This window comes from Martes martes (genome assembly GCF_963455335.1).
Source record: "Martes martes genome assembly, chromosome: 1".
Taxonomy (NCBI): domain Eukaryota; kingdom Metazoa; phylum Chordata; class Mammalia; order Carnivora; family Mustelidae; genus Martes; species Martes martes.
In genome coordinates this window covers 1,524,645-1,550,031 of record NC_137888.1, presented here as the reverse complement: position 1 = coordinate 1,550,031, position 25,387 = coordinate 1,524,645, and the positions used below count along the sequence as shown (strand labels likewise).

At 62.9% G+C, this 25,387-nt stretch overlaps 1 protein-coding gene across 2 annotated transcripts; it reads right to left on the bottom strand.

Moving 5' to 3' along the window:
- Window positions 1-5,380: 5,380 nt before the first annotated feature.
- Window positions 5,381-22,580, bottom strand: PTTG1IP (PTTG1 interacting protein). 2 transcript variants are annotated; one of them, XM_080802909.1, is made up of 6 exons: window positions 22,346-22,580; window positions 15,020-15,072; window positions 13,533-13,641; window positions 10,308-10,482; window positions 9,311-9,357; window positions 5,381-7,032 (listed from the first exon to the last, which is right to left on the bottom strand). In XM_080802909.1, exons 1-6 carry the CDS (start codon window positions 22,458-22,460, stop codon window positions 6,986-6,988), a joined length of 546 nt encoding a protein of 181 aa, XP_080659035.1. In that variant the 5' UTR covers window positions 22,461-22,580; the 3' UTR covers window positions 5,381-6,985. The 2 variants fall into 2 exon arrangements, with proteins under 2 accessions (XP_080659035.1, XP_080659034.1); XM_080802908.1 differs by lacking the exon at window positions 22,346-22,580 and adding an exon at window positions 19,261-19,956.
- Window positions 22,581-25,387: the final 2,807 nt, after the last annotated feature.

The window sequence follows — 25,387 nt, the reverse complement described above, 5'->3', positions numbered from 1 at the left end:
GGTGGGTGGGGGGTTGGCTGGGTGGATGGATGGGTGGATGGATGGATGGATGGGGTGGATGGGTGGGTGGGTGGGTGGATGGGTGGGGTAGATGGGTAGATGGATGGATGGGTGGGTGGTTGGGTGGATGGATGGGGTGGATGGGTGGACGGATGGGTTGGTGGATGGGGTGGATGGGTGGACAGATGAGTGAGTGGATGGATGGATGGGTGGGTGGATGGATAGATGGGTAGGTGGAGGGTGGGTGGGTGGTTGGGTGGACGGATGGGTGGGTGGATGGGTGCGTGGGTAGACGGATGGGTGGGTGGGTGGGTGGAAGAATGGGTGGGTGGATGGACGGATGGGTGGGTGGGTAGGTGGGTGGACGAATGGGTGGGTGGATGGGTGCGTAGGTGGACGGATGGGTGGATGGGTGGATGGATGGGTGGATGGATGGATGGATGGGTGGGTGGGTGGATGGTAGTGGATGGATGGATGGATGAATGGGTGGATGGGTGGATGGATGGGTGGGTGGGTGGATGGGTGGATGGATGGGTGGGTGGGTGGATGGGTGGGTGGGTGGTTGGCTGGGTGGATGGATGGGTGGATGGATGGATGGATGGGTGGATGGGTGGGTGGATGGGTGGATGGATGGACGGGTGGGTGGATGGGTGGACGGATGGGTGGGTGGACGAGGTGGATGGGTGGACGGATGGGTGGGTGGGTGGGTGGATGGGTGGGGTAGATGGGTAGATGGATGGATGGGTGGGTGGTTGGGTGGACGGATGGGGTGGTTGGGTGGACGGATGGGGTGGATGGGTGGACGGATGGGTGGTTGTGTGGGTGGATGGGCGGGTGGGTGGATGGGTGGGTGGACGGATGGGTGGATGGATGGATGGATGGATGGCGTGGATGGCTGGGTGGATGGCTGGGTGGGCGGATGGGTGGGTGGGCGGTTGGGTGGGTGGATGGATGTGTGGGTGGATGGATGTGTGGGTGGATGGATGGGGTGGATGGGTGGACGGATGGGTTGGTGGATGGGGTGGATGGGTGGACAGATGAGTGAGTGGATGGATGGATGGGTGGGTGGATGGATAGATGGGTGGGTGGATGGATAGATGGGTGGGTGGATGGGTGGGTGGGTGGTTGGGTGGATGGATGGGTGGGTGGGTAGGTGGGTGGACGGATGGGTGGGTGGGTGGGTGGACGAATGGGTGGGTGGATGGGTGCGTAGGTGGACGGATGGGTGGATGGGTGGATGGATGGGTGGATGGATGGATGGATGGGTGGGTGGGTGGATGGAAGATGATGGGTGGAGGGTGAATGTATGGGCAGATAGGTGGGTAGACAGAGACATATCCTACTGACCCTACTTCTCTAGTCAAACCCTGCTACATTTGGTGGCCAAAAGAACAGGACAGTAGATCTGAGTCAGGGGACAGATTACAGCACAGGACATTTCTTCAGGTAGGCGGCCAGGGAAAGTGTATACATCTGAATGGAGGGAGGGAATGGGGGTGAGAGCTGCCGGGATGCCTGAGGATGTGCTTCTGGAGCTCCCGGGAGCAAGCAGGGGAGGGCTGAGGCCGAGCGGAGCAGGCGTGTTACGGTCACCAAGGGGGCCCGAGCGCTGAAGGAGGAGTGGGAGGCGCAGGTGGAGGAGACCACGGAGTCTTTCCAGGCCGTCCAAGAGCGCGAGCCTTGTTCGCAGTGTGGCGGGAGCTGTGGGAGATTTGAGTGGTCCCTCCATGAACCTTGCAGTTTAAAGGTGTCCATCGGGCCAGGCTGGGTAAGAGGCTGCAGGGAGAGCAGAGGCGAGCACGCAGCAGTCTGCACCCGAAGTCTGGGCTCCTGAGAAGCCACGGTCATGGGGCAAGGTGCCCTACCCAGCCAGGGTCCTGCCCACCCGCTCCCCGCCTGTCAGGCACCAAATTAGCAGCCCTACGGTGAGCAGATGAAATGCGCCTTGTGCCTGGTTAACGATTCTCTACACCCAGTTAATATTCTTTCTGCTTCCTCAACAGTTCTCCATACTGGCGTAACTATTCTTTTTTTAAATTTTTTTTAAAGATTTTATTTATTGGAGAGATTGAGAGAGAATGAGCATGGGGTCGGGGGTGAGGGAAGGCAGACGAAGAGGGAGAAGCAGGGAGCCCGACGCGGGGCTCGATCCCAGGACCCCGGGACCATGACCTGAGCCGAAGGCAGACGCTTGATCGACAGAGCCCCCCCAGGCGCCCCCCCCAGGCGCCCCAAGGTTTAACTTTTCTTCATACCAAGTTACCTATACCTTACGCCTGGTTAACCGTTCTTCGTGGGGAGTTACTCCCTCTTCTGGTTACGTTCCCTGGGTCCCCATTGTTGTCCCGGCGCAGCCCCCAGCCGGCAGCACCCCTTCCCACCCCCTGCCGTCTAAACACTTGAGTCGAAGACCGTCTTGAATAGCCTGAGGTGGCCCCCATGACTTCGTCAAAATGTTGAAAACAAGGAAACAGGCAATGCTGTTATCAGGGGTACGAAGTCCGACATCAGGAGGCCTACGGAAAATCCCGAACCTCGGCCCCCCGCCTGAGAGACGCCGGGACTTCATTTCATCAAATGTGGGTCACTCAGAAGTAGAACAAGAACAGTGGCTCCTAATGAAACCCAAGGGAGACACGGTTCCTGGAGGGGGGGGGGGGCAGAGGCCGGAGACCCTGCCGAGGACTTCCACGCGAGGACCTGGAGAGCAGGTGGTTGGGCCAACCAGCAGGGCGCCTGGGGGGCTCTGTTGGTCAAGCGCCTGCCATTGGCTCAGGTCTCCATCCCAGCATCCTGGGTTCAAGTCCGGTGTTGGGTCCCCTGCTCTGCGGGGAGACTGCTTCTCCCTCTGCCCCTCCCCCCACCAGGGGCACGCACACGCTCTCCCTCCCTCAAGTAAATAAATAGAATCTTTAAAAAAAAAAAAAAAAGGTGATTTATCTGTAGTGAGCAACTGTTCTCAGCATCCAGGGGTCAAGCAGCGAGTCCACTGCTCCAAGACCAGGGTAAACAGCCTTCTTCAGCTCTGGGGAGCAGAAACCCCCCCAGACCACGTAGGTTGTGGCCGAGCCGCTCCCCCGCGTTTCCCCGCAGCGTCGGCGTCTGCTCCGCGCGCAGGGCGGACTCTCCATCCCAGCATCCTCCTTTGCCGGAGGTCGTGGCGGAGCTGTTGGGATGGTCGGCGGGCCGGGCCAGAGAGGGCCCCCGGTGAGGGTGGGGTGCACTCCCAGGCCCAGCAGCTCCTGCTGGTGGCATCGCAGAGAGGCCGGGCTGCCGGCCGGCAGGGGTGCAGAACCCCAAGGGCCCCAGGGACCCCTGGCTACAAGGCCCCGGGGAGGAAAGCCCTGCCAGCCGGTGACCATCTCCAGGCTTGGGGCCTGCAGACGCGCGGCCATCTGCCCACAGTTGCGGCTGGGGTGACAGATGTCCGTGCGCCTCAAGCCATTTCCATCCTCGGGCGGATCCTCTGGACTCACAGGCCGTCTCGGGGGGCCACGTCCTCAGCAGAATGCATGGGACCGGGGATGGGGGCGCAGCAGCACCGTGCCCTCACCCCTCCCATGCCCTCACCCCTCCCAGCATCCCGCAGGGGCAGTCCACGCCTCCTGCTCTCCCGTCAGCCTTGGCCGGACACCTCTGTACCAGGGCACCCCACAAAGACGTGGCTGCGGCCAGAGCCGCGGGCTCCTCCACCTGGACGTGGGGCCGGAACCGGCTCTCCGGAGGCAGCGACCACCAGGCAGCAGGTGTCTGCAAAGCACTGGGCACCAGGAGCCTGTAGCTCTGGGGCCTTACCGGGCACCTGCCGGTCGTCCTGGCGGGGTCGGCACCCAGAACTGCCGCCGAAGCAGCCGGGCCCGAGACCGGCACCGCACAGCCCCGAAGAGACCAGCAGGAGCGGCAGGCGTGTCTGAAGGGGTGGGCGGGTGGGAGGAGGGGGGCAGAGAGCCGCAGGCCGCCTGCCGCAGCCGGAAGGGGCCTGGTCCCGCCGCTGGAACTGGCTCCGGCCTCCCCCGCCTCACGCCTCTCGTCCTGCCGCTGCCACACCCCGGCAGCTTCACCCAGCGGCACGACTGTGCCCGCCGCACAGCAGCGCCTCCCAATGAGATGGGGGGGGTATGGGGGGGGCGGGGGGAGGGCTGGCAGGGACGGGGAGGGTGCGGGGGGGGCCGGCGGGGACCGGGCTGGTGGCGGGGAGCCCAGGCGGGGAAGAGGCCCCCCGGGAGGTGGCGGCCACGTGCTCAGTTGCACCCGCAGAGCCGTACATGACACAGACGGGCTCTGGAAGGACAGCAAGAACGAGCTGGTGGGACACGGCCACTGAGTACCCACCTGACGGCGTGCTTTTTAAACCCCAACGAGGGGATCTTTTTTCCAAGAGCCAACATCATGATGGAAGAACTTCACTCACCAACGCCCCGTCCTTGCCAAGCACTGGTCTTGCCATAATTAGACTTTGAACTTTCTCAACGAATCCGAGGTGTTTCCCGAGTGGCCCAGATACCCTAAGGACATGAGGGGCCCAGGGATACCCCATGACTGCACCTGGACCTCGATGTCCCAGGACAAGCCTGCACTGCCTGGTTCCCACCCTGTGACCCAGAAGTGCCCAAGTGCAGCCCCTGCACAGCCGCGGGGGACCCCGGTGGGCTCACATGGGATCGTGGTGCCACAGACACGGGCTTCAGACTTTGCAGCACAGAGGAAGTCCCAGAGATCCCATGACTGCAGCCACCATCACATGGGCTCAGCAGCAGCTCGAGAGGGACAGGTGCTCGCCACCCGCCGGGCACTGAAGACCCCCACCCGGGGGGGAAGTCTGCCGGCAGTTACAGCCAAGGACACGAAGCTCCAGGCAGAACCGCTTTCTCCCTGGTTCTCTGTATCTGATTCCAGCTAAGCCGAAGGAAAGCAGCACTGGGCGGGAGAAGGGGCAGGGGTGTCCAGAAAACCAGGCCGAGTCTCTGCACTTGTTTGATGGACAGCAAACAGCTGGGGGAGAGGGGTAACAGGTAACAGACAACTTGAGGATGTGGCAGTCGCCCCCTTGGCCATGGTACTGAAACCGGGATCGCTCTCACACCTGGGATGGGTCAGAGGTCTGCATGCGGCAGGGCGCCTGTGCAGCGCAGTCGGCTCGGTGTCTGACCCTTGGTTTCAGCTCAGGTCACAGCATCGAGCCCCATGTCGGGCTCCGCACTGGGCGTGGAGCCTGGGTTGAATTCTCTCTCTCTGGACCCACCCTGCCCACCCACACGCTCACTCTCTCTAGAATAAATCAACCTTAAAAAAAATAAAAAATCTCTATGTACAAGGTCTACCTGCCGCTCTTCAAGCAATCACCTAATACCACGGAAAAATGAGACACGCGGACACAAAGTATATTGAACAAAGTGTGTATTAAACCGTTTTTTGGAAACTGGTTAAAATTAAGGCACTCTGAGCTTCGTGGTTTCCTTGAGGTTACAATATATGGCTGCTCCTAGGCCTGTTCCAGAAAAAAGCATAGGGACTGAGACAGCCCTCGAGATGCCCTGCTGTGGGCTCCGGCCCCCGCCCCGGGATCACATACACGGCAGGAGAGCGGGAGCTCAGCGACCCGGACGCCCCGGCAGGGCATACGAGTCCGCTGTGCTAAGGCAGGGTTGCCAGAGTCGGTTACAAAGTTTCTTTTACGAATACACAGTGAAAGAGAAGTCTGCAAGCGGCTGTAAAAGACTTAGGAATGTTCCGTAGTACTTTAAACTGCAATCAAATGCCCAAGAAGTCGGAGAGACAAGAGAGTTCGCGGAGCCCAGCTTCCCCGCTCGTGGGAATTCCGGGACGGCGCAGCCCGACGCGGCGGACGCTTTACCGGACGCCTGAGGGACAGGACTCTGACGGCGGGGTCACAAGTGTGAAAGCGGAATACGTCCTTTGATGTTCCTGTCCACCCACTTTCTCAAAGCCAAATGTCTTCCTAATCCAAAGCCATGTGGCACCTGGGCCTGTTTTCAGAGTTCAGAAAGGCTGTTGACAGTCCCGTCATCGTCGGCTGCCGCCCTGGACGCCAAACGCTTGGTCTGTTTCCTGAAGTCCTAGATCTTGATCCGACAGGAATGGAACCGCACAGAGGCGAGCCTGGAGGCCACGGCCAGCCTCCCGAGACGCGGTGTCCGCAGGAGTCCTCCCCACACACCCGCAGGAGCGGGGCTCGGGGATGGGGCTCGTCTGACGAGCACGTGGAAACCCCTCTCACCGGGCAGATACCCTGCCTCCCCGGTGGGCAGAGCCCCAAAGAGGGGCCTGCGGGTGCTTGGCCCCTCCCTCTTTCGGGACAACCCAGGGTCCCCAAGTGACAAGGTGCCAGCAGCCTGACAGGCGGGAGCCTCGCGCACACAGAGCCCGCCACCTGCTGTCGCCGGCGGGAAGGCGAGCAGGGCGGTGGCGGCCTGTCCAGGCCCCACGGCTCTATGTCCCGGTGGCAGTCGGCCGGAGAGGCAGCTTTCAGGCTTCCACTGGGAAAAAAATCTTGACATTCTGGTAAAGATACAAATTAAAAACTATCCAATAAGTGGTCTGAACTTTGACAGTAAGTTTCTTGGTGAAACGTTTTAGGTGGACGAATGAAATCCAAGAATTATTTAAAAAGAAAACGCAACACAGACCCATGGTGAGCAGAACCTGGTGCTGCTTGCGTGCCACCCGGAGACGCCGCTGGTCTCAAGGGGAGCGGCCGAGGGACAGGTGCCGTCCCCCCACGCCCCTCCCCCATCAGCAGGGAAGGCAGGGGCGGCCTGCTCGTCCACAGGTGGCTTAGTGACGGAGAAGAGTGATGGAATGTTGCCTTTCCTCCTCACATTAGCAACCAAACCAAACAACCCCACCCCCGACAGGTTTAGTGTCTCAAGTGACTGAGAACAGATATAGAGAAGGAGACAGAAGCTCACGGGGCACGGGCGGCCACGTGCTGTGTCCTCGGCAGGGGTGGGGGCGGGCGGTGCTCTCAGTTGTTCTCAAACCGGGCATACGGGTTTTCTTCTTTAAACAAACCTGGAACGACAGAGCCCTGGGTTACAAAGGCACTCACGGGGCGCAGCGAGAAGCGGGAGAGCAGGACGGGAGAGCAGGACGCCCGAGCTCTACGCCCACACCCGTGGAGGCTGCACGAGACAGGCGTCCGAGCGTGCAGCACGGCGCTGCGCCGTTCCGAACGCCGAACCATGGTGACCTACAAAACCACCTTCCCTTACTCGTCCTCATGATGGGACGGACCTAGAACGAGGTGACCTTCAATCTCCCCATCGCGCATCCTGATGTAACCATAACGTACTTGGTCATCAGCCTTTGGTGCCAAATGCGCCAAGACGAGTTCCCTCCCCGCACCCCACAAACGCACACCGCCTCTCCCCACTGCAGAAACCTGCACCTCATACCGCCATCCCTGGGGGCGCTGGGACACAGCGCTCCGCTGTGGGAGACGCTGGGGACGCGGGGCTGCCGGTCCGGGTCCGTCCGAGGGGGAGGACCGCGCGCCTCAGGCCTGGGGAGGAGGCCCACGGGGGTCCGGTAAAGGGCATTCAGATGCCAAACGCCACACATGCCGTCATGTTGGGGAAAGACAAAGCCCAAGGGCTCCTAGCTGTCTTTCTAGTTTCGAGGGGGAGAAATGGTTCTGCGATCAGGAAGTCGAACGGCTTCTAGAACCAAGAGAAGGGCTTCATCCACGCTGGGGCTATGTGTCCCCCGTGGGCCCCTGGGAGCCCTCCTGCCAGCTCCTTCCAAAGTCCAGTCCGCTCTACGGGCTTCGCATCAACAGGTATGAGCAGGCTTTATCAATGCAAGTATGGGCCCCCCGAACCACTGAAACGGTTGGCAGGAGGAGCTCCGGGCGCTGTTACAGGGACAGCCTCTGCCCCTGAGCCCGGCCTGAGACGCCGCCAGGCCCCGCACGCACAGGACCAAGGGAAGGCCTGGAAGCTACTTGCGCCGGGCAACGAAGGCACTTCGGTGTGAGTCCGTGTGAGTGCCCGGGCGCACGCGTGTCTGGTCTTGTATTTACACTGGCGTTAATCAGACGCCAACAAGCTCCTTTCCATGCTTTTCACTGTCGTGGAAAACCAAGGGGCCCAACTGAGGGGAGCAGACGCTTGGTGGGCACTGCGGGCAGAGGGCACAGGGCCGAGACCGCTAGACAGGGAATCTCGCCCACACCGAGTCAGTCACCACCTCCACCGGGAAGAAGCCCCGGACCCCAGGGCCAGCGCCACGGGCAACGAGAGGGACACGCAACGCTGGCCGAGACAGGGGCACACGAAGCGGAGGCCGGGCGGGCAGGCGCTAACCAGAGAAGGCTCTCGGAGGCCGGACATCTCACCTTCGACAGACGAGACCCAGCGGCGGGAAGAGGGGCAGTCGGGGCAGCCTCGTGCCTGGGAACCAACACCCGCAGGCTGCCAGGGTCACCCCCAACCCCGGGCGACCCAGCACAAGGGCGTGACAGTCAGAGGAGGCCCATGTGGATGGGGGTGGGGGCATGTGGCCAGCGACCCAGGCCAGAGGGAACTGAGCCCTGGGGACTCACTGTTTAGTGCCCAGGATCTTAAAATACCACAGAACAGTGTTCTTCCACACGGAGAACTCCACAACAAGTGCACTAGCTGGAAAGGATTTTGAAATTTTCCTCAGATTTAGCCTTTGGCCCAGCTGCCTGGTCCACCGAACACAGAGCGTATGATCCTCCGGTAATGAGGTCAAGGGAAGGTCCGTGGCCCAGGGCTGCAGGCCCCGTGGCGGTCGCCAGGGAGGCCCCGAGAGTCCCCTTCTCCCAGTCCCAACCGCCAACCCCACGTAAGAGCAGGTTTAATGCTCTCAGTCAGTAAAGAATGAGTCACCCCCCCGCCCCCCCGAACTCTGTCCAAACGAAACCAGACAGAAGGCCTGGGCAGCACGGACAGCTGTGGCCAACTCCCTAAGGGGGGCACAGCCCGCGAGGTCAGGTGTGGGAGCAGCACCCACCCGAGGCGGCAAGGCGGAGGAGGCCCACGGCCACCACGCACACCTCATGTCCCCCAAACGTGGGGACAGGCAAGAGCCACACAGAGCCTGGTCACATCCCCCGCCTGGGAGTGAGCAGTACTAGGAAGTCTGGAGAGAAAAACCCGCCCGGGCTTCGTCTTCCAAGACACTCGTGGGTTCGCTCGTCCCAGTCCACACGGAGTACGCCCAGCTGCCCAGCTTGGGGGGCGGACGAGGGAAGCGGTCGCAGCCCCCAGCACGGCATCAGCTCCTGACCAAACCCAACGGATGTGGACGTTCCGTCCGCCCTTACCGTATTTTTTTCTGATTTCATCGTGTCTTGATTTCATCTCTGCTCTCCTAAAAAACAAAAGAATCTCATTCAGCATCAAAATATTTCATGACGGGGCGCCTGGGTGGCTCAGTGGGTTAAAGCCTCTGCCTTCGGCTCAGGTCATGATCCCAGGGTCCTGGGATCGAGCCCCGCATCGGGCTCTCTGCTCAGCGGGGAGCCTGCTTCGCCTCCTTCTCTCTCTGCCTGCCTCTCTGCCTGCTTGTGATCTCTGTCTGTCAAATAAATAAATAAAAATCTTTAAAAAAAAAAACATTTCATGACACTAAAAGACGTTCTCTTCAACTCCTTCCAGAGAGGCCGGGGACAGGCGCGGGTGGCCGCTGGGCCGGGCAGGGTGACGACCGGCACCGTCTTCTGAGGCCGCTCCCCGGTCCTGTCATTCGATTGATTTAACAAAGGCAATTTAAATGCCCAATACTAACATTTCTTAAGATATTTCTCATGTAAAGAAACCCCGCTGATAAGTGAAAATCTAACACCATGTTCTGAACGAGGCTGGGAATGTACCCGTGTTCACTCTTCTTTAGGGGTGACGACCCTGCAGGGACAGCGCCCACCGGCAGCTGGCCTGACGCGGAAGCGCGGCTCCAAGCCACACTCCCGCACCCGTCAGGCTAGGCCCGGGGACCCGCCACGCTTGCCACAGCGGCCCGGCCTGTGGCCGCCTCCCACGCACTCCCCAAAGCGCTCCGCGAGCAGGAGAGGATGAGGTCTCGGCGCGCGGCCGCAAGAGGCCCGCCCCAGGCACAGGCCGACCGGTGTGTGCTGGGCCTCTGTCCCACCCGCGGCCGCCCAGGAGGACAAGCGCCCGCGCAGAGCCCACGCCCTGTCCCACGACCCCGGCGTGCGGCCCACGGGCCCCCCAATGCTGGAGAGACCTCGGGCCCACGGGCGACACCTGCCGCGGCCTCGCAGGCCGGCCGCCCCGGGGCTGCCCGGTGGGCCGGGCCCGCACCTCTCCTCCTGCCGGATCCGGCGCTCCTCGCGCTCCCGCGCCGCCCTCTCCTCGCTCTTATCGGGCTTGCGGCGACTCTTCCTGCGGCAGCAGCAGCAGGCGCAGCACACGGCCACGGCCAGGAGCACGGCTCCCCCCACCACCGACAGCGTGATGATCAGCGCCTCGAAGTTCACTGCAAGGTCAGCCAGAGTCAGGGGGTCAGGCCGGGGCCCCGAAGCAGCCCCCCACCCCTGGGGGCAGACGGCAGTCCTAGAACTGGGCCGGCCCCCAGATCGCCTCTCAGTGCGGGTGTATGACTTGAGAACTTCTCAGTGAACCGCCACAGCCCCAGGCCACGAGGCCACGAGGCCACAAGGCAGCATTTCTCAGCGCCGCTAGCCTGAGGCGACTTAGCAACACAGACACGGGGAGGAGAGTGCCCGCGGGGCGTGCAGACCGTCCTGACGCACTTCTAGACTCTGTGGAACTCTGGAAACTGAAGTGAAGCCTGGGGTAGCTACTCCCATCACCTGAACCCAAGCCCACAGCCCGACACCACCGGCCCTTGAACACGGTCTGCACCGCGCGGGTCCGTGATCTGTGGGCGTCGTCTCCCCAAACCCAGGCCGGTACTGTATGGGCACTGTCTCTTCCTGATGACCTCCTCACGCACATTTCCTTCTCTCTGACCTACTTCCCTGTGGGAGCACAGCACAGGGTGCACGTAACCCACACGTGCACACGCGCACACGCACACACGCACACGCGCGCACGAGCGACTGCTCTGCCATCAGCAAGCCTCTGTCCCCGGCGGGGGCGGCAGCTCAGCTTCCAGGAAACCAGCAGTCAGGCGCGGAGTTTCAGGGCGCCGGCGCCTCCAGCCCCTGGGCTCTTCAAGGTCGCCCACATTTACTTCCCCAGGGACAGCTTCTGACCCTGGCAGTCAGAGGGACGACCGTGGAGCCGCAGAGTCTGCAGACGGCTGCCTCCTCGGCCGCCAATGATGTGACGATTTCCCGTCAAAACCCAACTCCTCCGACAAACACGTCGTTAAAACAAGCTTTAGAATTCTAACTTCTCTGAGGGGCTGATAATAAACCCAAACCCGGGGCACCGGGATGGCTCAGTCCATGAGGCGTCTACTTTGGCTGAGGTCGTGATCCCAGGGACCTGAGATCAAGTCCCACGCGGGGCTCTCTGTTTGGTGGGAGCCTGCTTCTCCCTCTCACTTTCCCTCTATGTGCTCTCTTTCTCTCTCAAATAAATAAATCTTAAAAAATTAAAAAATAAACCCAAACCCGCCAATACTTTTCTATTTAATTCGAACCAGAGCCATCAAGAGCCCTGGTATTTGGCGAACGTGTCCACTCGTTCCATTCAGACGGCCACCAAGGCAGCTGCGGGAGGGAGCTGCACCCCAGACAGCGGGGTCCCCCGAGTCTGCTCTGTCTCCTGGGACTGCAGGTCACGTGTGCTGCGCTGCGCTGGGGGAGGGCCCGGCATCAGGATGCACAGGGACACCACCGCTGGAAGCCCGGCCCACCACACGGGTCAGCCGTGAGCCTCACAGGCTGGCCTCCAGTCCGTGCCCGTCCCCCGACCAGCAGACTCAGGGTCACGTCTGACGCAGCGCCCTCCGAGCCGCAATCACTCGGCTTCTCCTCCCGCCACCTGTTCCGGAAGAGCCCGCACGGTGCGTCGTCACGGCCGGCACGGGATCAGGGAAGACCTTCGCGGGCAGACGGCAGCAGGTGTGGACAACAGAGCTTTCAAACGCTGCACTTTAAACACCCAGCAGGTCAGCAAGAGACCCGGCTCAGAAACACATCTGCCCCCAAACAGCTTTTCTTACTAGCAGCTAAAACGAGTTGCAACCACAGAAATCCCACAGGGCGCCTGGGTGGCTGGGTCAGTGAAGGTCAGTTAATTGTCTGCCTTTGGCTCAGGTCACGATCCCGGGGTCCTGGGATCGAGCCCCACATCGGGCTCCCTTCTCAGCAGGGAGCCTGCTTCTCCCTCTCCCACTCCCCCTGCTTGTGTTCCCTCTCTTCCTGTGTCTGTCAAATAAATAAAATCTTTAAAAAAATACAATAATCCCGATCACAATGGGAAAAAACAGTGCAGGCCCATTCCCAGGAGACTTCCACGGAAAAGCTACGGAGCCTGAGCCGTTAGGGTGACCTCAGTGGGGCGGGGACACCTGCTCCTGCCAACGGGGCAGCAGTGAAAAGACCTCGTGTTTCTCAAACAAACACATATCTAAGGTCATCGCGGTTAAAACCCCAAAACAATTGCGGCCAGAACTGGATAAGATGATTCTGAAGTTCTCTGTCAGAACAAAGAGCTCCTGTGGCGTGAGGTCTGGAATTACAGTTCCGTGCTGCCCTAACATCCAGGGGGCCTGGGGGCCCTCCCGGGATCCCCAGACGGCATGGGCACAAGCCCCCTGCCCCGTCTGCACCGCCCCCAGCCCTCCTCACCTCACGCAAGGACCCAAGCCCCAGGAGGCACGCTTCAGGTCTACGATGCCCCGGCACAAACGACATCACGTGCACCTTCTCTCGGGAAGCAGGGGCACCTGTCCCACCCACGGAGCCCGCCTCCCGCAGCCCCTGGCTTGCCCCCTGCTTCCCGCCCCCCAGCTGAGAGCTCATCTGACCCGTGCCAGGCACTTGGCCTGCCCCACGGCCCTGAGGCAGGAGCCTCACTGCACAGGAGACTGATCAAAAGTGCCCCCACTTAAAAGGTGTCCAACGACAGTCATCGGAGAAACGCAAATTAAAACCACAAGGAGCTACCACTTCACACCCACCAGATGGACTAAAAAGCAGATGCCTGATTACCCCAAGTGTTGGCAGGGACGGGGGACAACGGGAACACCCGCAGCCGCTCTGGGAAACCGCCCGCACACCCGCTGCAGTGACCCCGTGACTGTGCCCGTGGAAGTGAGTGTGGGCTGCTACCCCACGCGCGCGCTGACGGCAGCACGGGGACGCCCGCGTGCCCCCAGCAGCACCAGGCGAGGACACCTGCCGGGCACCACGCAGCCGCCGCACAGACCGGCAGGGACACGGGCGTCCAGCCCCCAGGGACCGCCAGCAGCCCTCCCAGGAAGCACACGCTCTCCCCGGCTTCAGACCCCCCGTGGAGAGCACGTGCTCCAGCAGCCACGTTCACTGAGCACAACCAGACTTTCCGAGACTGCACGGATTTTGCCAGAACGCTGTGAGAACGAAGACTTACCCCAGCACACGCCCCAGCGTGCGGAACTCAGCTTGCAGAGGGAGCTGGGCGGCAGGATCCTGCTCACGGGGTAGTCCAAGCACGCCTTGCTGGTGTGGCACCACAGACACTGGGAGAGAAGAACGTTCGACGCGGGTCAGAAGTGCACCGCACGCACCCAAGAACCAGACTGTCCGGGCCTCGGCCCCCCCACCTCCTGCTCCCCCTCGGGTGGGGGACTGGAAGGCCTCGGCCCCCACCCACCCCATCAGCTCCACCCATGTACCCACCAGGGTGGAGGTTCCGCAAACCCTCTCCCACCAGGCACCCTGCCCGGCCTCTTGGCCTCCGTGCACGTGTTCAAAGCTGCCAGGTGGCTCCCTGCCCAGAATCTTAGCACGGCTACTCCTTCTGCCCGGAACATTCTTCCCCAAACACGTGTGCCCTCCCCTGAGCACCCCCTCACCACCGCCCCCCGCCTCCCCATCACCTTCCCGTCAGCAGCACCCCCCCCACTCAGCGGGGTGCCTATCTCCGTTCATCTCTGCAAGAGGGCAGGCGGGACCCAGCGGGCCCACAGGAGGAGCGCAGTAAGTCAGTGTCACTGGGCTTTCCTGACCCTGGAAAACACTGGCCTCCCCAACTGCATGGGGTGCCCGGCCATCTTACAGACAGTGCATCCGGGGGTGCCTGGGTCCCTTCGGCTCAGGACGTGACCTCACGGTCCTGGGATGGAGTCCGCATCTGGCTCCCTGCTCAGCAGGGAGTTTGCTTCTCTGCGCTCCCCTGCCCGTCCTCTCTGTCTCTGTCTCTCTCAGATGAATAAATACATTAAACAATAAGTAGCAGCGCATCTAAGCTCAAGGTCCCCGGCCCAGAACCTCAGAGCTGGGGGGCACCTCCCAGATGCTCCTGTCTGAGTCCCTGAGAACACCAGGGGCGACGCAGGTGCAGAGACAGCAGCACAGGCCGCTGGCCCGCTTGGGCACTCCCGGCACCAGGGGCACGCGTGCGGCCCGGACGGGTGCTCAGGTAGCCCTCCTGGACCCTCGGGTCAGGCCTTGCACTTGGTACTTCGATTCCGAAGGGTAAGCATTTCACGGACTTGTCTTTTCTGAGGTTTTCAAGAGGAGAAAAACAGGTATTTGAGCCCCCGGCCAGGGGGCAAGTCCACTGGGCACGTGAGGAAGACGGAGCCCAGGCTCTCCCGGAGCTACACGGCGTGCGTACACCACGCAGAGCAGCGGTCGGGCCCCTCCGTTCTGGCCATCGGAGACCACCCTCCCTGCAGCGGCCCGGTCCTGGGGAGCAACTTTGGGTAAATCCTCCACTTTCCAATAATGCAAGTTCCCAGTTTCTAGAGCTTCCCAGCTCTCTAACCGTGTTACTGAAAGCCACGGGAGCTCAGGAGGATGGCTGGCCTTGGTGGGGAGCAGCTCGCGCGGCCCCAGCAGGTCACTGTCTGGCACGGGGGGCCCCAGAGCCGAGACGGGGGCTGCGCTACTTACAGAGACATTTTTCAGGCACTCCTCACAGGTTCTGTTTGTGTTCTGGGAGCAAGCTGTGGGGAAGAAGACACATCACCGAGTCAGGCCAGGCTCACGTGCACTCGGGAGGGTTGGGGGGAAAGGGGCAGGTTCCACTCCCAAACCCGGGGCCACACACCGTCTCCTGGCACCCAGCCTTCCAGGGGCACCCACAGGGCCTCAGGGAAGACGCAGACCCAGCACCCAGGCTCCCATCTGCAAGGGGTCGTGGGGGAAACGGGTCTCGGCACACAGAGGCCGTGTCCCACAGACCCCAGGCCCGCGGGCTCCTCGGCACACACGCTCTTTGGAGCCAGAGGCCGCAGCAATGCCAGGCCCACGAGACCAGAGCCAGGCCTCAGCGCCCCCAGGCACCCCAGACCGGCAGGAGAAGGCTGCACAGTCAGCGGATGCCGGTCCTGAGGCACCGCGTGGCCCTGGCCAAACCGCACGCGGCCAGCAGGTCTGGAACTCCAGTGAGTCACGAGGAAGGAACCAGGACATGAACGAAACACACCCGTCCCTCCTCCGGCGTCTAGCACCACACCCCGCTACTCGGAACACACACGGGGACCTGGAACCCGCGTGCAAGCTCACCCGGCAGCCCGAACCGCCGCTACGGTCAGAAGCAGACCCCACTCCACACCCGCCAGAGGGACCAAACGAGAAAGGCCCGCAATGCTCAGTGCTGGCGCGGACACAGAGCCACCGGGAACTCTCCGGGGGTGGGAGGGCAGGCGGCCCCACCGCTGAAGAGAAGAGGGGGCGTGTGCTCGTAAACCAAACCTATGCCTCCCCGGGGGCTCAGCACCCCCGCCCGGGTAGCGCACACAAGAAAGTCGGGGTGTAAGGCCCCAGGGAGACCTGCACGGAAACGCTCAAGACTTCATCTGAGAGCCAGAGGGAGCGCGCGAGGGAGCCCATAAGGGGGGGCAGAGGGAGAGAGACAAGCAGGATTCCCGCTGAGCAGGGAGCCCCCTGGGGGGAGGGCTCCACCCCAGGAAGGGGGATCACGACCCGAGCCCCAGAAAGACGCTCAACCAGCTGAGCCAGCCAGACGCCCCAGCACCTTCTAGCAACAGCAAACAGCTGCGAACAGCGCAGAAGCCCAGCGCCAGAGGCTGGCGGCGCGTCGTGCAACAGGACACCACTGAGCCGCGAGTAGCGCGGGCACCTCACACACGGACGAACTTAGCAGCACTCCGGGGACCCGGGGAAGCCTGACACGAAGACCATCCCGCTGGATCCCCGGGACACGCAACCCTGGAGCAACCCCCCTACACTAGGAAAGGGACCACAGCGGCCTGAACCTCCGGAGAGAGAGGCCGCGTCCGGAGCTAGACAGGGAGCCAGGGTGACCCAGGTGTCCCTCATCCCACGGCACACATGAGACCCTGCATTTCACAGTGAGGGCTTTACAAAGCCTCACGGAGGGTTCGGGAGGGCACAGGACAGCCTGGGCACAGAGGAGACACAGCAGATTGCCCAAGGGGAGGCTGTGCGCAGCCCACAGCCCCGTGTGAGATGCAGGCCGGGCACTCCAGGCCCCGGCTATGAATGCACCCATCGTGCCTGCCAAGCAGGACGCGCCCAGAGCGGCCTGGCACCGGTCAGGCCGGACTCGCCTACAGTCCGCCAGCCCAACACGAGCCTGCTTCACCTACAGCGCGGGAGCCCACTGAGCACCTGCTGGCCCGCATTCCTGCTGGACGGCGCTCCTCGCAGAGCCCCTGGCAGTGTGTGGAAACCCCTGCCAAGTACTTCTCTTACAACACACCTGACCTGGCTCCAGGAAGGAAAGAAAACGGACGACCCATGGAGCACCTCGATTTCTGCAAGCAGCCCAGGGCCAGAGGAACCGTTGATAGCAGCAGGTGCAGGCGCTGGGCGGCGGGGCTGGCTGTGCCCAGAGCAGGCCCGGGCCCCTGGGCCAGGCCAGGGACTCGACCGCGACACCCAACTCTTCACCCTGGCTGCTGAGGGCCTGGAGGACGACACCCGGCAGCACAGGGGCCTTAGTTTCTAGACACTGTCCCCCTACCGATTGGAGCCAGGACTCCTGGGAAAAACAGCGGATCCCAGCACTGGGACAGAGAAGGACAAGCTGGACCTCAGACAGACTGCCGCACCTGAGTGGCACCAACTTCGGGGTCAATGACAAAAGAACCCAGAAGCCCACTTGAATGGGGGGGGGGGTCATCCTTGCCAAACAGGACAATGACAAAGTGACTGACAGCAATGGACTCTAGCCTCTGGAGTGGTCCAGGACCTCACATGGACATGGAACCAACAGAGGGAGGGCCAATCGGCCAGGACAGAGCAGAGGCAAAGGGTTAAAGGCCTGCCATTTTGCAATCTAAGTAAACCTGGATGCCAAGACCCCCGTGCCCACCTGTGAGGTGACCGGACACTTCCGCTCTCAAAGTGTCTCCTTAGAAGGAGATGATGATAGGACAACGGGACGGATGCCGACAGGGGCCCCTGGGGGTGCAGGGGAAGAATGGCCGCGCACGGCTGAATCCGGTCCCAACACCCTGGAATCCAAGCCAGAGGACAGCAGACAAGACCGACCGCGGCGGTATCCGGGTGAATGGACCGAGTGCCCCGCGGGGTCCTGGACGTTACGGGACCACCAGCGAACGTGTACAGAAACCGCAGGCCACGTCGCAGCGCTCGAGGAGCACCCCAACGCTGGCCGTCCAGACTGGGCCCGGTGCGCTCCCCCGCGGACCCAAACGCCCTCATCCTCGGGAGGCCCACCCTGAGGGACGTCGCGGTGAAGGGCCGCAGAGAGCCAAGCTCTGACGGTTCAGCCACAACGGTAAGGAGCTGCCCGGCAGCGGGAGGGGCAGAGCGGACGGGAAGCACCGAGCACTCACTGCCAGAGAGCGTGGCAGGTCCGCCGCACTGCTCCTTCCGCCCGCTTTTCTGCAGCTTTGACAGTTTTCTGAACAGGCAGGCAGGGAGCCGTGCAAGTCTGCAGAGCTGCTGACACGCCCCCTCGCAAGTCCTTCTAGAAAACTCAACGAGAAACGGTGTACTTCTCATTAATTTTAACAGAGCGGCCACATTGGGGGGCACAGGAACTTTCTTTTTCTTTTTTTTTTAAAGGATTTTATTCCTTTGGCAGAGAGAGGTCACAAGTAGGCGGAGAGACAGGCAGAGAGAGAGGGGTAAGCAGGCTCCCTGCCGAGCAGAGAGCCCGACGCGGGGCTCGATCCCAGGACCCTGAGATCATGACCTGAGCTGAAGGCAGAGGCTTAACCCACTGAGCCACCCAGGCGCCCACAGGAACTTTTTTATGGGGATTTTTTTTCCTTTCTGAAGTCTTTCTGACAGCTGGACCCGTGTGGACTAAGCTCCAAGACACATGCCCTCGGCCTCATGCACCCCAAGCCTCTGGACCAGAGAGTCGGAGTCCAGAGACACCAGCGCCCTCCTGCCCCCGACCCAGCAGCAGGTGGCTGTCTGCGCCCGCAGAAACCGCAGACGGCACTCCGGAGAACCAGCAGCCCTGGGGAAAGGTTGCTCCACTGTCTCCCTCCAGATCACCTTAGCAACGGGGCGACATACATCAACTCCTAGCTCCTGCTTCAAGGACCGGGGCGCAGAAAAGCACGCGCTGACCGCCAGGAAGTCCAAGCCGCCCTCCCATCTCTACGTCTGACGCTAGGGGTCAACAGCCCGGCTCTGGAAGTCCTGGGATCTTCGGCTGAGGGTCCACTGACCAATGCTTAGAAAACCCGACACGCTGGTCCCTTCGAAAACTAAATGAAAAGACCAAACGAAGAAAAAGAAAGGTTCTTGGGTTCGGATATGCCAGCCTGTGGCCCCTGGTCACACTGTGGCCTCGAGATTCTGGGGAGCCCGTTCAGGACAGAGAACGTGCGCTGGCGTGCGTAGAGAGATCTGTTTTGGAAAGGTGGAGAAACGAGTGAGCACACACTCACTGTGTGTGTATCACACCACAGGCCAGAGAGCGGCACCAGCGGGCCCCTGGGAGGCCATGGTGCTCACTCTGTCCAGGGACAGAGCACCGACCTCACCAGCGTCACATGAGGAACAAGGGTGCAAAGTTCATTTGCACAACGGTCCTGCTCATCTTCGTATCTCAGTAGAAACAAAAGAGCCACGAGTGCCAGACAGCCCTTGGCTTAGGACGGGTTACACCCCAAGAACCCCACTGCACGTGGAAAAGATCCCATGACAAACCCGGTTCCTACCTCCGGCCAATCCTAACCGTGCTGAGAACCCTTCCGGTGGCCGACAGCTGGCCAGATCCACCTCGCACACCGCCTGTCTGACGAGGGAACGTGGACGAGCTCCCGTGGCTGACCGAACACCGCATCCGAGTGACCCACAGAACAGCGGTGTGACCGCGGGGCCACCCCGGCTCTGGACAGGACCGCACATTGCTGACCTGGGCAAAGACCCACATCCCTAGTTCCAAGCACCGGCTGTCCCGAATGCCTCTTGCTTTCGCGCCACCGCGAAGTCACGAAGTCCTCCGTCGGACCCATGTAAGTCGGGGGCCGTGTGCGTATACGAGTAACAGGCAGCCCGTGGAGACACACTGTAGCGCCTTACACGGGTCTGGAAAACCCTGGTTCTCGGCAGGAGACGGGCCGCAGAGGACAGCAAGCCGCCCTCCAGGGCCAGCGCCCTCGGTAAGGAGCAGTCAGGGTGGGACGGGCCACGACAGGGCTCTTCCGAGTCCTTCATGCAGCTGGCTCTCGGGGTCACCCCCCGATATACAGAAGAGACCCTGGCACAGAGTCTTTCCCACACACAGCGTGGGCTCCACGGGCCCGTGGAGGCGTCTGTGATTCCAGGAGCCTCCCTCCGCAGACCTTCCGCGCGCCCTGGGTCCTCGCGTCTCTAGGCCACCAAACGCACAGTAACAAGGCATCGGAAACCGCCGGTCTGGGATTGCTGCGACGGCTAACTTACGTGTCAGCCTGACTGGGCTCCCGGAGGCGCAGGGAGCTGGTCAAACATTTCCGCGTGTTTCAGGAGGTCAGTGTTCAAACCGGCAGACCGAGGGCAGACTGCCCTTGCCAGGGGAGGTGGCCATCGCCCAATCCACAGAGGGGCCCCAGCGAACAAAAAATCCAGAGGAGCCAGGATTAACCCCTTCTGCTGAAGCTGGGACACCTGTTTTCTCCTGCCCTCCAGGGTGCTCCTGGCCCTGGGCGCTCCCAACGCGGACTGAATTCCGGCAGCTGTCCTGGGGCTCGAACCTGCAGATGCAGGCCCTGGGGCTTCCCGCCTCCGCAATCACGCAAGCCGACCCTTCACGATACCGCCTTTCCCCCCAGCTACACACACCCTGCCGGTTCTGCTGCTCTGGAGAACCCCGACTAACACCCTTGCGAGGAACACCAAGGTCGCGGCCAGTGCAGTCACATTCCCACGTAAGACGTGCAGAAAACCCCGCACGGGGCACGTCCTCTGGAAGGGGGCCCTCACTGCTCCCACAGCGCCCTGAGCAAAGGCAAATGCAGACCCCAGCATACCTGGGGCAAGCCCCTGACAGCGCATCACTCCTCCCCTCTGAAGGTGCTGCTGATGAGAAACAACAGCCCGCCACCGCCCGCCCTGAACTGGGGCGCCCCCACCAGACAGAGAGAACCACTGGGAGCCACAGCAAAGGACAGGCAGCTTCTGCTCCGTGACGGTGGGTGGGATGCCGCAGCCGGACCACCACGCCAACAGCCCTGGTCTAATTCCCCAGCGAGGAAGCAAACTGAAGTCACCAAAGGACACGCCCCCCCCCTTCACTGCAGAGAGGGCCAACTCCAGGGCAGTACGAAAACCAGAGCGGTCCAACAATCACGGGGTTCCTGACACGCCCACTGCAATCGGGCACCCCCCTCCCCGCTAGCCCCCGAGAAAGAAAACACTAGCGGTCTGTCAATCTTTTATGGTAAAAAGTCTCCATCCCACACCCGTGCTTACAACTGCATCCGGCCCGCGCTGCTCCCAGCACCGGGCAGTCCCCCTGCGTTATTCAGCACCGTCCAGACAGCCGCCCTGGAAAGGGCGCGCACACGCGGAAGCAGATTTGAGATCAGTCCCGCAGGGAAGTAAACGTTCAACAGAGTCACACAAGAAGGGTGCTCCGCCGTGCCACGCAGAACCCAACAAAGCCTGGGCTAGCTGGGAGCCGAGAAAAACACGGGCCCCAAGGCAGCGCAACCCGTAAGCCCTGGAGGCGAGGTCAGCTGGATGCCACAACAGTGATCACATGGTACCTCCTCGCCCCGCAGCAGCCGGCCCAGCCCTGAAACAGGCCCAGCCCTGACACTCCCCAGCTTCCTGGACTTTTCCCCAGGCCCCGAGGCCGAGTGTGAGGGCCTTCCGGCCCCCTCCACGGCCCCACAGCAGGCCACTCTCCCGCAATAATGCACTTCTGGAACCTTCTGACACGTCAGTCGGGCCCTGGGTCGCGCACTCCCTTCGAGAACACTGTTTCTCAGCCGGTCCCCCCAGGAACTGTCTGTTGACCACCACGGTCCCAGCACCGGGCAGCACAGTAAGGACGCACGCCCAGCCCAGGCCCACCGCAGGCACACACGGCAGGTCCCGTGGCTCCCTGCTTTCCCGCCTCCACCCAAGCACGCAGTGACTCCTTCCCGAAGGGAGCGGTGCCCCCTGCGCCACACCTCCGCCTGCCCTCCCCCCAGTCCTCAAGGGGCCTGGCACCTGGACACCCCGACCGGCCCGCTGCGGGGCCGGCAGCTTCCAAGCTCTCCTCCAGACTTGGAATCTAAAACCGCCTCCTTCAGAGAGGACGGCGGGGAGGCCAGGCGGGTACCGCGCCAGGACCACCCTGCAGGCCCGGCCCACCACAGCGCTGGACGCTGAACCAACACAAAGGGTGGCCCCTCCATCAACCCTACGTCCCTCCCCACCTCCCCGCCCCTCCCCGCCCGAGACTCACGGGCCACTCCACCTCCCCGCCCCGCCCCGGACCCCGCGTGCCTCGGCACCTCCCTGCCCCGACCCCGACTCGGACCCCCCGCCGTCCCCCCGACCTCCCCGCCCCGCCCCGGACCCCGCGTGCCTCGGCACCTCCCCGCCCCGACCCCGACGTCCCCACCACCTCCCCGCCCCGCCCCGGACCCCCCCGCGTCCCCCCCACCTCCCCGCCCCGCCCCGCCCCGGACCCCGCGTCCCCCCCACCTCCCCGCCCCGCCCCCCCACCTCCCCGCCCTCCCACCTCCCCGTCCCGCCCCGGACCCCCCCGCGCCCCCCCACCTCCCCGCCCCGCCCCGCCCCGGACCCCGCGTCCCCGCGTCCCCTCACCCGCTCCGGACGGCTCCTGAGCCGCGGCCGCCGAGAGCAGCAGCAGGAACAGCGCGGCGCCGCTGAGGAGCACCCGCCAGCGCCGCATCAGCCCGGGAGCGCCGCCGGACGCCATGCTGGCTGCAGCCCCTCGGCCGGGTGGGTCGGACGTCAAGCGGGCGCCGTCCACCTCCGCGGCGGGGCTAGCCAGTCTGCCCCCCACCCCCGGAAGAGCCTCACGCCGGAAGTGGGCGGGGCGAGCGGCACGGCCGAGTGCGCAGGCGCGGGTCCCGGCTCGCCCCGCCCCAGCCGACCGGCCCTCCCTCCGCGGCCCGAGTTCCCCCGCCTCCCGAGGCGCGGAGAGCGCGGCCCAGTGCGCGTGCGCGGCTGAAGGCCGCGCTGCGGGGACGGAGCCCGCGGGGGGCGGAGCCCGCGGGGGGCGGGGCTGGAGCCCGCGGGGGGCGGGGCTTGCTGCGGCTCGGTGCGCCTGCGCGGCTGCGTGGGGTGGAGGGAGGTGGTGCTCGCCGGCCGCGGGATGCGGTGACCCGGACCCTGAGGCCGTGGGGCGGTTGCAGGGTGGCCCCGGGACCTGGTGGTGGAGTCCGCGCCCGCAGCCGGGCGCACGGAGGGGAGCTCGCGGGGCCGCGGGCGCCGTGTCGGGGAAGCCGCGCGGAGACGCCCCGGGCCCGGGTCCGCCTCCCCGCCGGCGCCCGCTGCGTCCGGACCGTCCGCGTGACCTCGGGGGCCGGGGCGTGCAGTCGTCCGCGGGGGCGGCCCCGCAGCTCTCGCTGCCGCAGGTCCGGGGCAGGCCTCGGGGCGCGGGGGGCGCGGCTGGGGCGGCTCTCGCGGGGGACCGCCTGCCAGCCCGGCGTGCGGGGGTCCCCCGTGCCGCTCGCGGGCCTGTGGCTCCGCCGTCCCACCCCTGCCTCGGCGCCGGCGGAGGCGGGACTGCCGTGGGCTCTGCAGTCTGATCCGGGGTCTCGACCGCCCCGTCGGGCAGCGGGTCGGCCCGTGGCCTCCGAAACTTCGTTCCCTCCCCTCCCTGGGAGGGTCCCACCGCCCCCAGAACTGAGCTTGCCCGTGTGCCCGGACTGTCGGTCATTGTGTGTTGGCGCCTCCTTGTCCGGGCGACACTGGAGGCGGCTTGACCTCACCTTTGCCCCGTCCTGCGGTGTGGGAAACCACCCCCAGGGCTGGACTAGGTACGTGGCCGGTCTGAGGGCCAGAAGGAGGGTGCCTCGGGGCCAGCGTGGTGGCCTGGCCAGTTCCTGCCGTTGGAAACGAATACGCCCCTGCCTGGGTTTAGATGTGTGCCCCCAGGGGCGCCTGGGCAGCTTAGTGAGTTAAAGCCTCTGCCTTCGGCTCAGGTCATGATCTTGGGGTCCTGGGATCGAGCCCCCTGTCGGGCTCTCTGCTCGCAGGCTGGGTCTACAGCCAGGCCAGTACTGCATCTCCGACAGAGTCGCCGGGAGGTTGGGCCTGTGGGCCGCGGGCTCTGCGTCGGTGAGTCTCAACCCAGTGGCGCGCTGACCTGAGCAGGGAACACGTGTAGACAGTGACAGCGCCCGCCCCTGGCAGTGAGGTCGCCTCAGTGGGACGCTGTCGTTTTCAGCTCCCCAGGTGCCGGCTGGGCTGAGACCCTGAGCTGGAACGGGCCGTCGGCCTGGGCCGTAACGGGGGTCGTCCCTCCTGGCTGCCCCACCTGCCCAAGCAGAGGCCCTTACAGAGAATTTACCATCAAAGTCCGGAACCCAACGCCAGGTACACCGCGCGCAGGCCCAGCCGCCGGTTTGCGCACGATGGGGGCGCCAGGGTGGCATTGACGTGGGGAACAGAGACAGAAGGGAATGCAGGTAAAGTTGAATGTCCTTGTAACCGTTGACCTGTGCTTGACGGGGGCAGAGGGTCGCCTTCTTCTGGGAAGCTCCCTGCTGTCTGCGTCCCTCGCTAGAGCGAAGAACCTGGCAAGGGTTTGGCCTCCAGGATCCCCAGAGTCTTGAGCACAGGAAAGTCCTCTTGGAAACTTCCCTTTTCTTCACTTCCCCAGCTCCAAAGTGCGGAAGTTGCTCAGCACGATCCCTCGGAAGCCTCGTGGCCCCGGGCCCACGCTTTCATAAGACCCCCTCTTGCACCAAAGGGGTCTCAAGAATTCTTTCCTGGGGGCACCTGGGTGGCTCAGTGGGTTAAAGCCTCTGCCTTCGGCTCGGGTCGTGGTCTCGGGGTCCTGGGATCGAGCCCCACATCGGACTCTCTGCTCAGCAGGGAGCCTGCTTCCTCCTCTCTCTCTGCCTGCCTCTCTGCCTGCTTATGATCTCTGTCAAATGAATAAATAACATCTTTAAAAAAAAAAAAAAAAGAATTCTTTCCTGGCCGTCAACTCCGGACCCCAACCGTCAAACCACATCATGGGGTGAGCGGCCCCCAGGGTATGGAAGGGTTACACATTCTTTGTAATAAACCCATAACCCAGCGAGTGAGGCTCCCCGCAAATTCACGGAATCCACTCGTGGCCCGTCAGAAGCACAGCCAGCCGGGATTTGTACCTGGCCCCGGAAGGAGGGGAAGCAGCTCGGTGGGCCTGAGCCCCTGGCCTGTGGGATCTGATGCTGCCTCCAGACAGGCATTACCGGAACTGGGTCGGATTGGTGGGACACGCGCCCGGTGTCCTCAGAGAACTGAGTTCAGTGCTTGATGGTGCGGTAGAGACACGGCCGTCCGTGTGGCCGACCGTCCCGTTGGCCCAGGCTGCAGTCTCCTGGCAGGGAAGAGGACTTTTAGGTTTAAGGCCCAGGCAGCCCGGGAGAGCTGGTGTGGATGAGAAATGAACAAACCTTTAGAATTTCTGTAAGAACAGGGTTTCTCTATTTCTTTTTTTTTTTTAAATAATGGGAACTAGGAATGTGTATTCACCAAGATTGAGTTCTTACCAGAATTCTGGTTTATAGGAAGATCAGAAAGTTTAAGAATGGAGGCATTGACTGACTATATACCCAACTTGGAATAGGATCTCTGATCTTGATTAACAATGGTGTCTTCCCAGCGAAGTGTTCGAGGGTGAAGGCT

Excerpts from the sequence above, each read along its gene's own strand:
- PTTG1IP (XM_080802908.1), bottom strand. The coding sequence starts at position 19,450 with ATGTGCGGTCCTGTCCAGAGCCGGGGTGGCCCCGCGGTCACACCGCTG. Across the intron at positions 13,642-15,019 it reads AGTGCCTGAAAAATGTCTCT|TGTCTGTGGTGCCACACCAG; the intron begins GTAAGTAGCGCA and ends CTTCTCTCCCAG. Across the intron at positions 10,483-13,532 it reads ACGCTGGGGCGTGTGCTGGG|TGAACTTCGAGGCGCTGATC; the intron begins GTAAGTCTTCGT and ends CTGACCTTGCAG.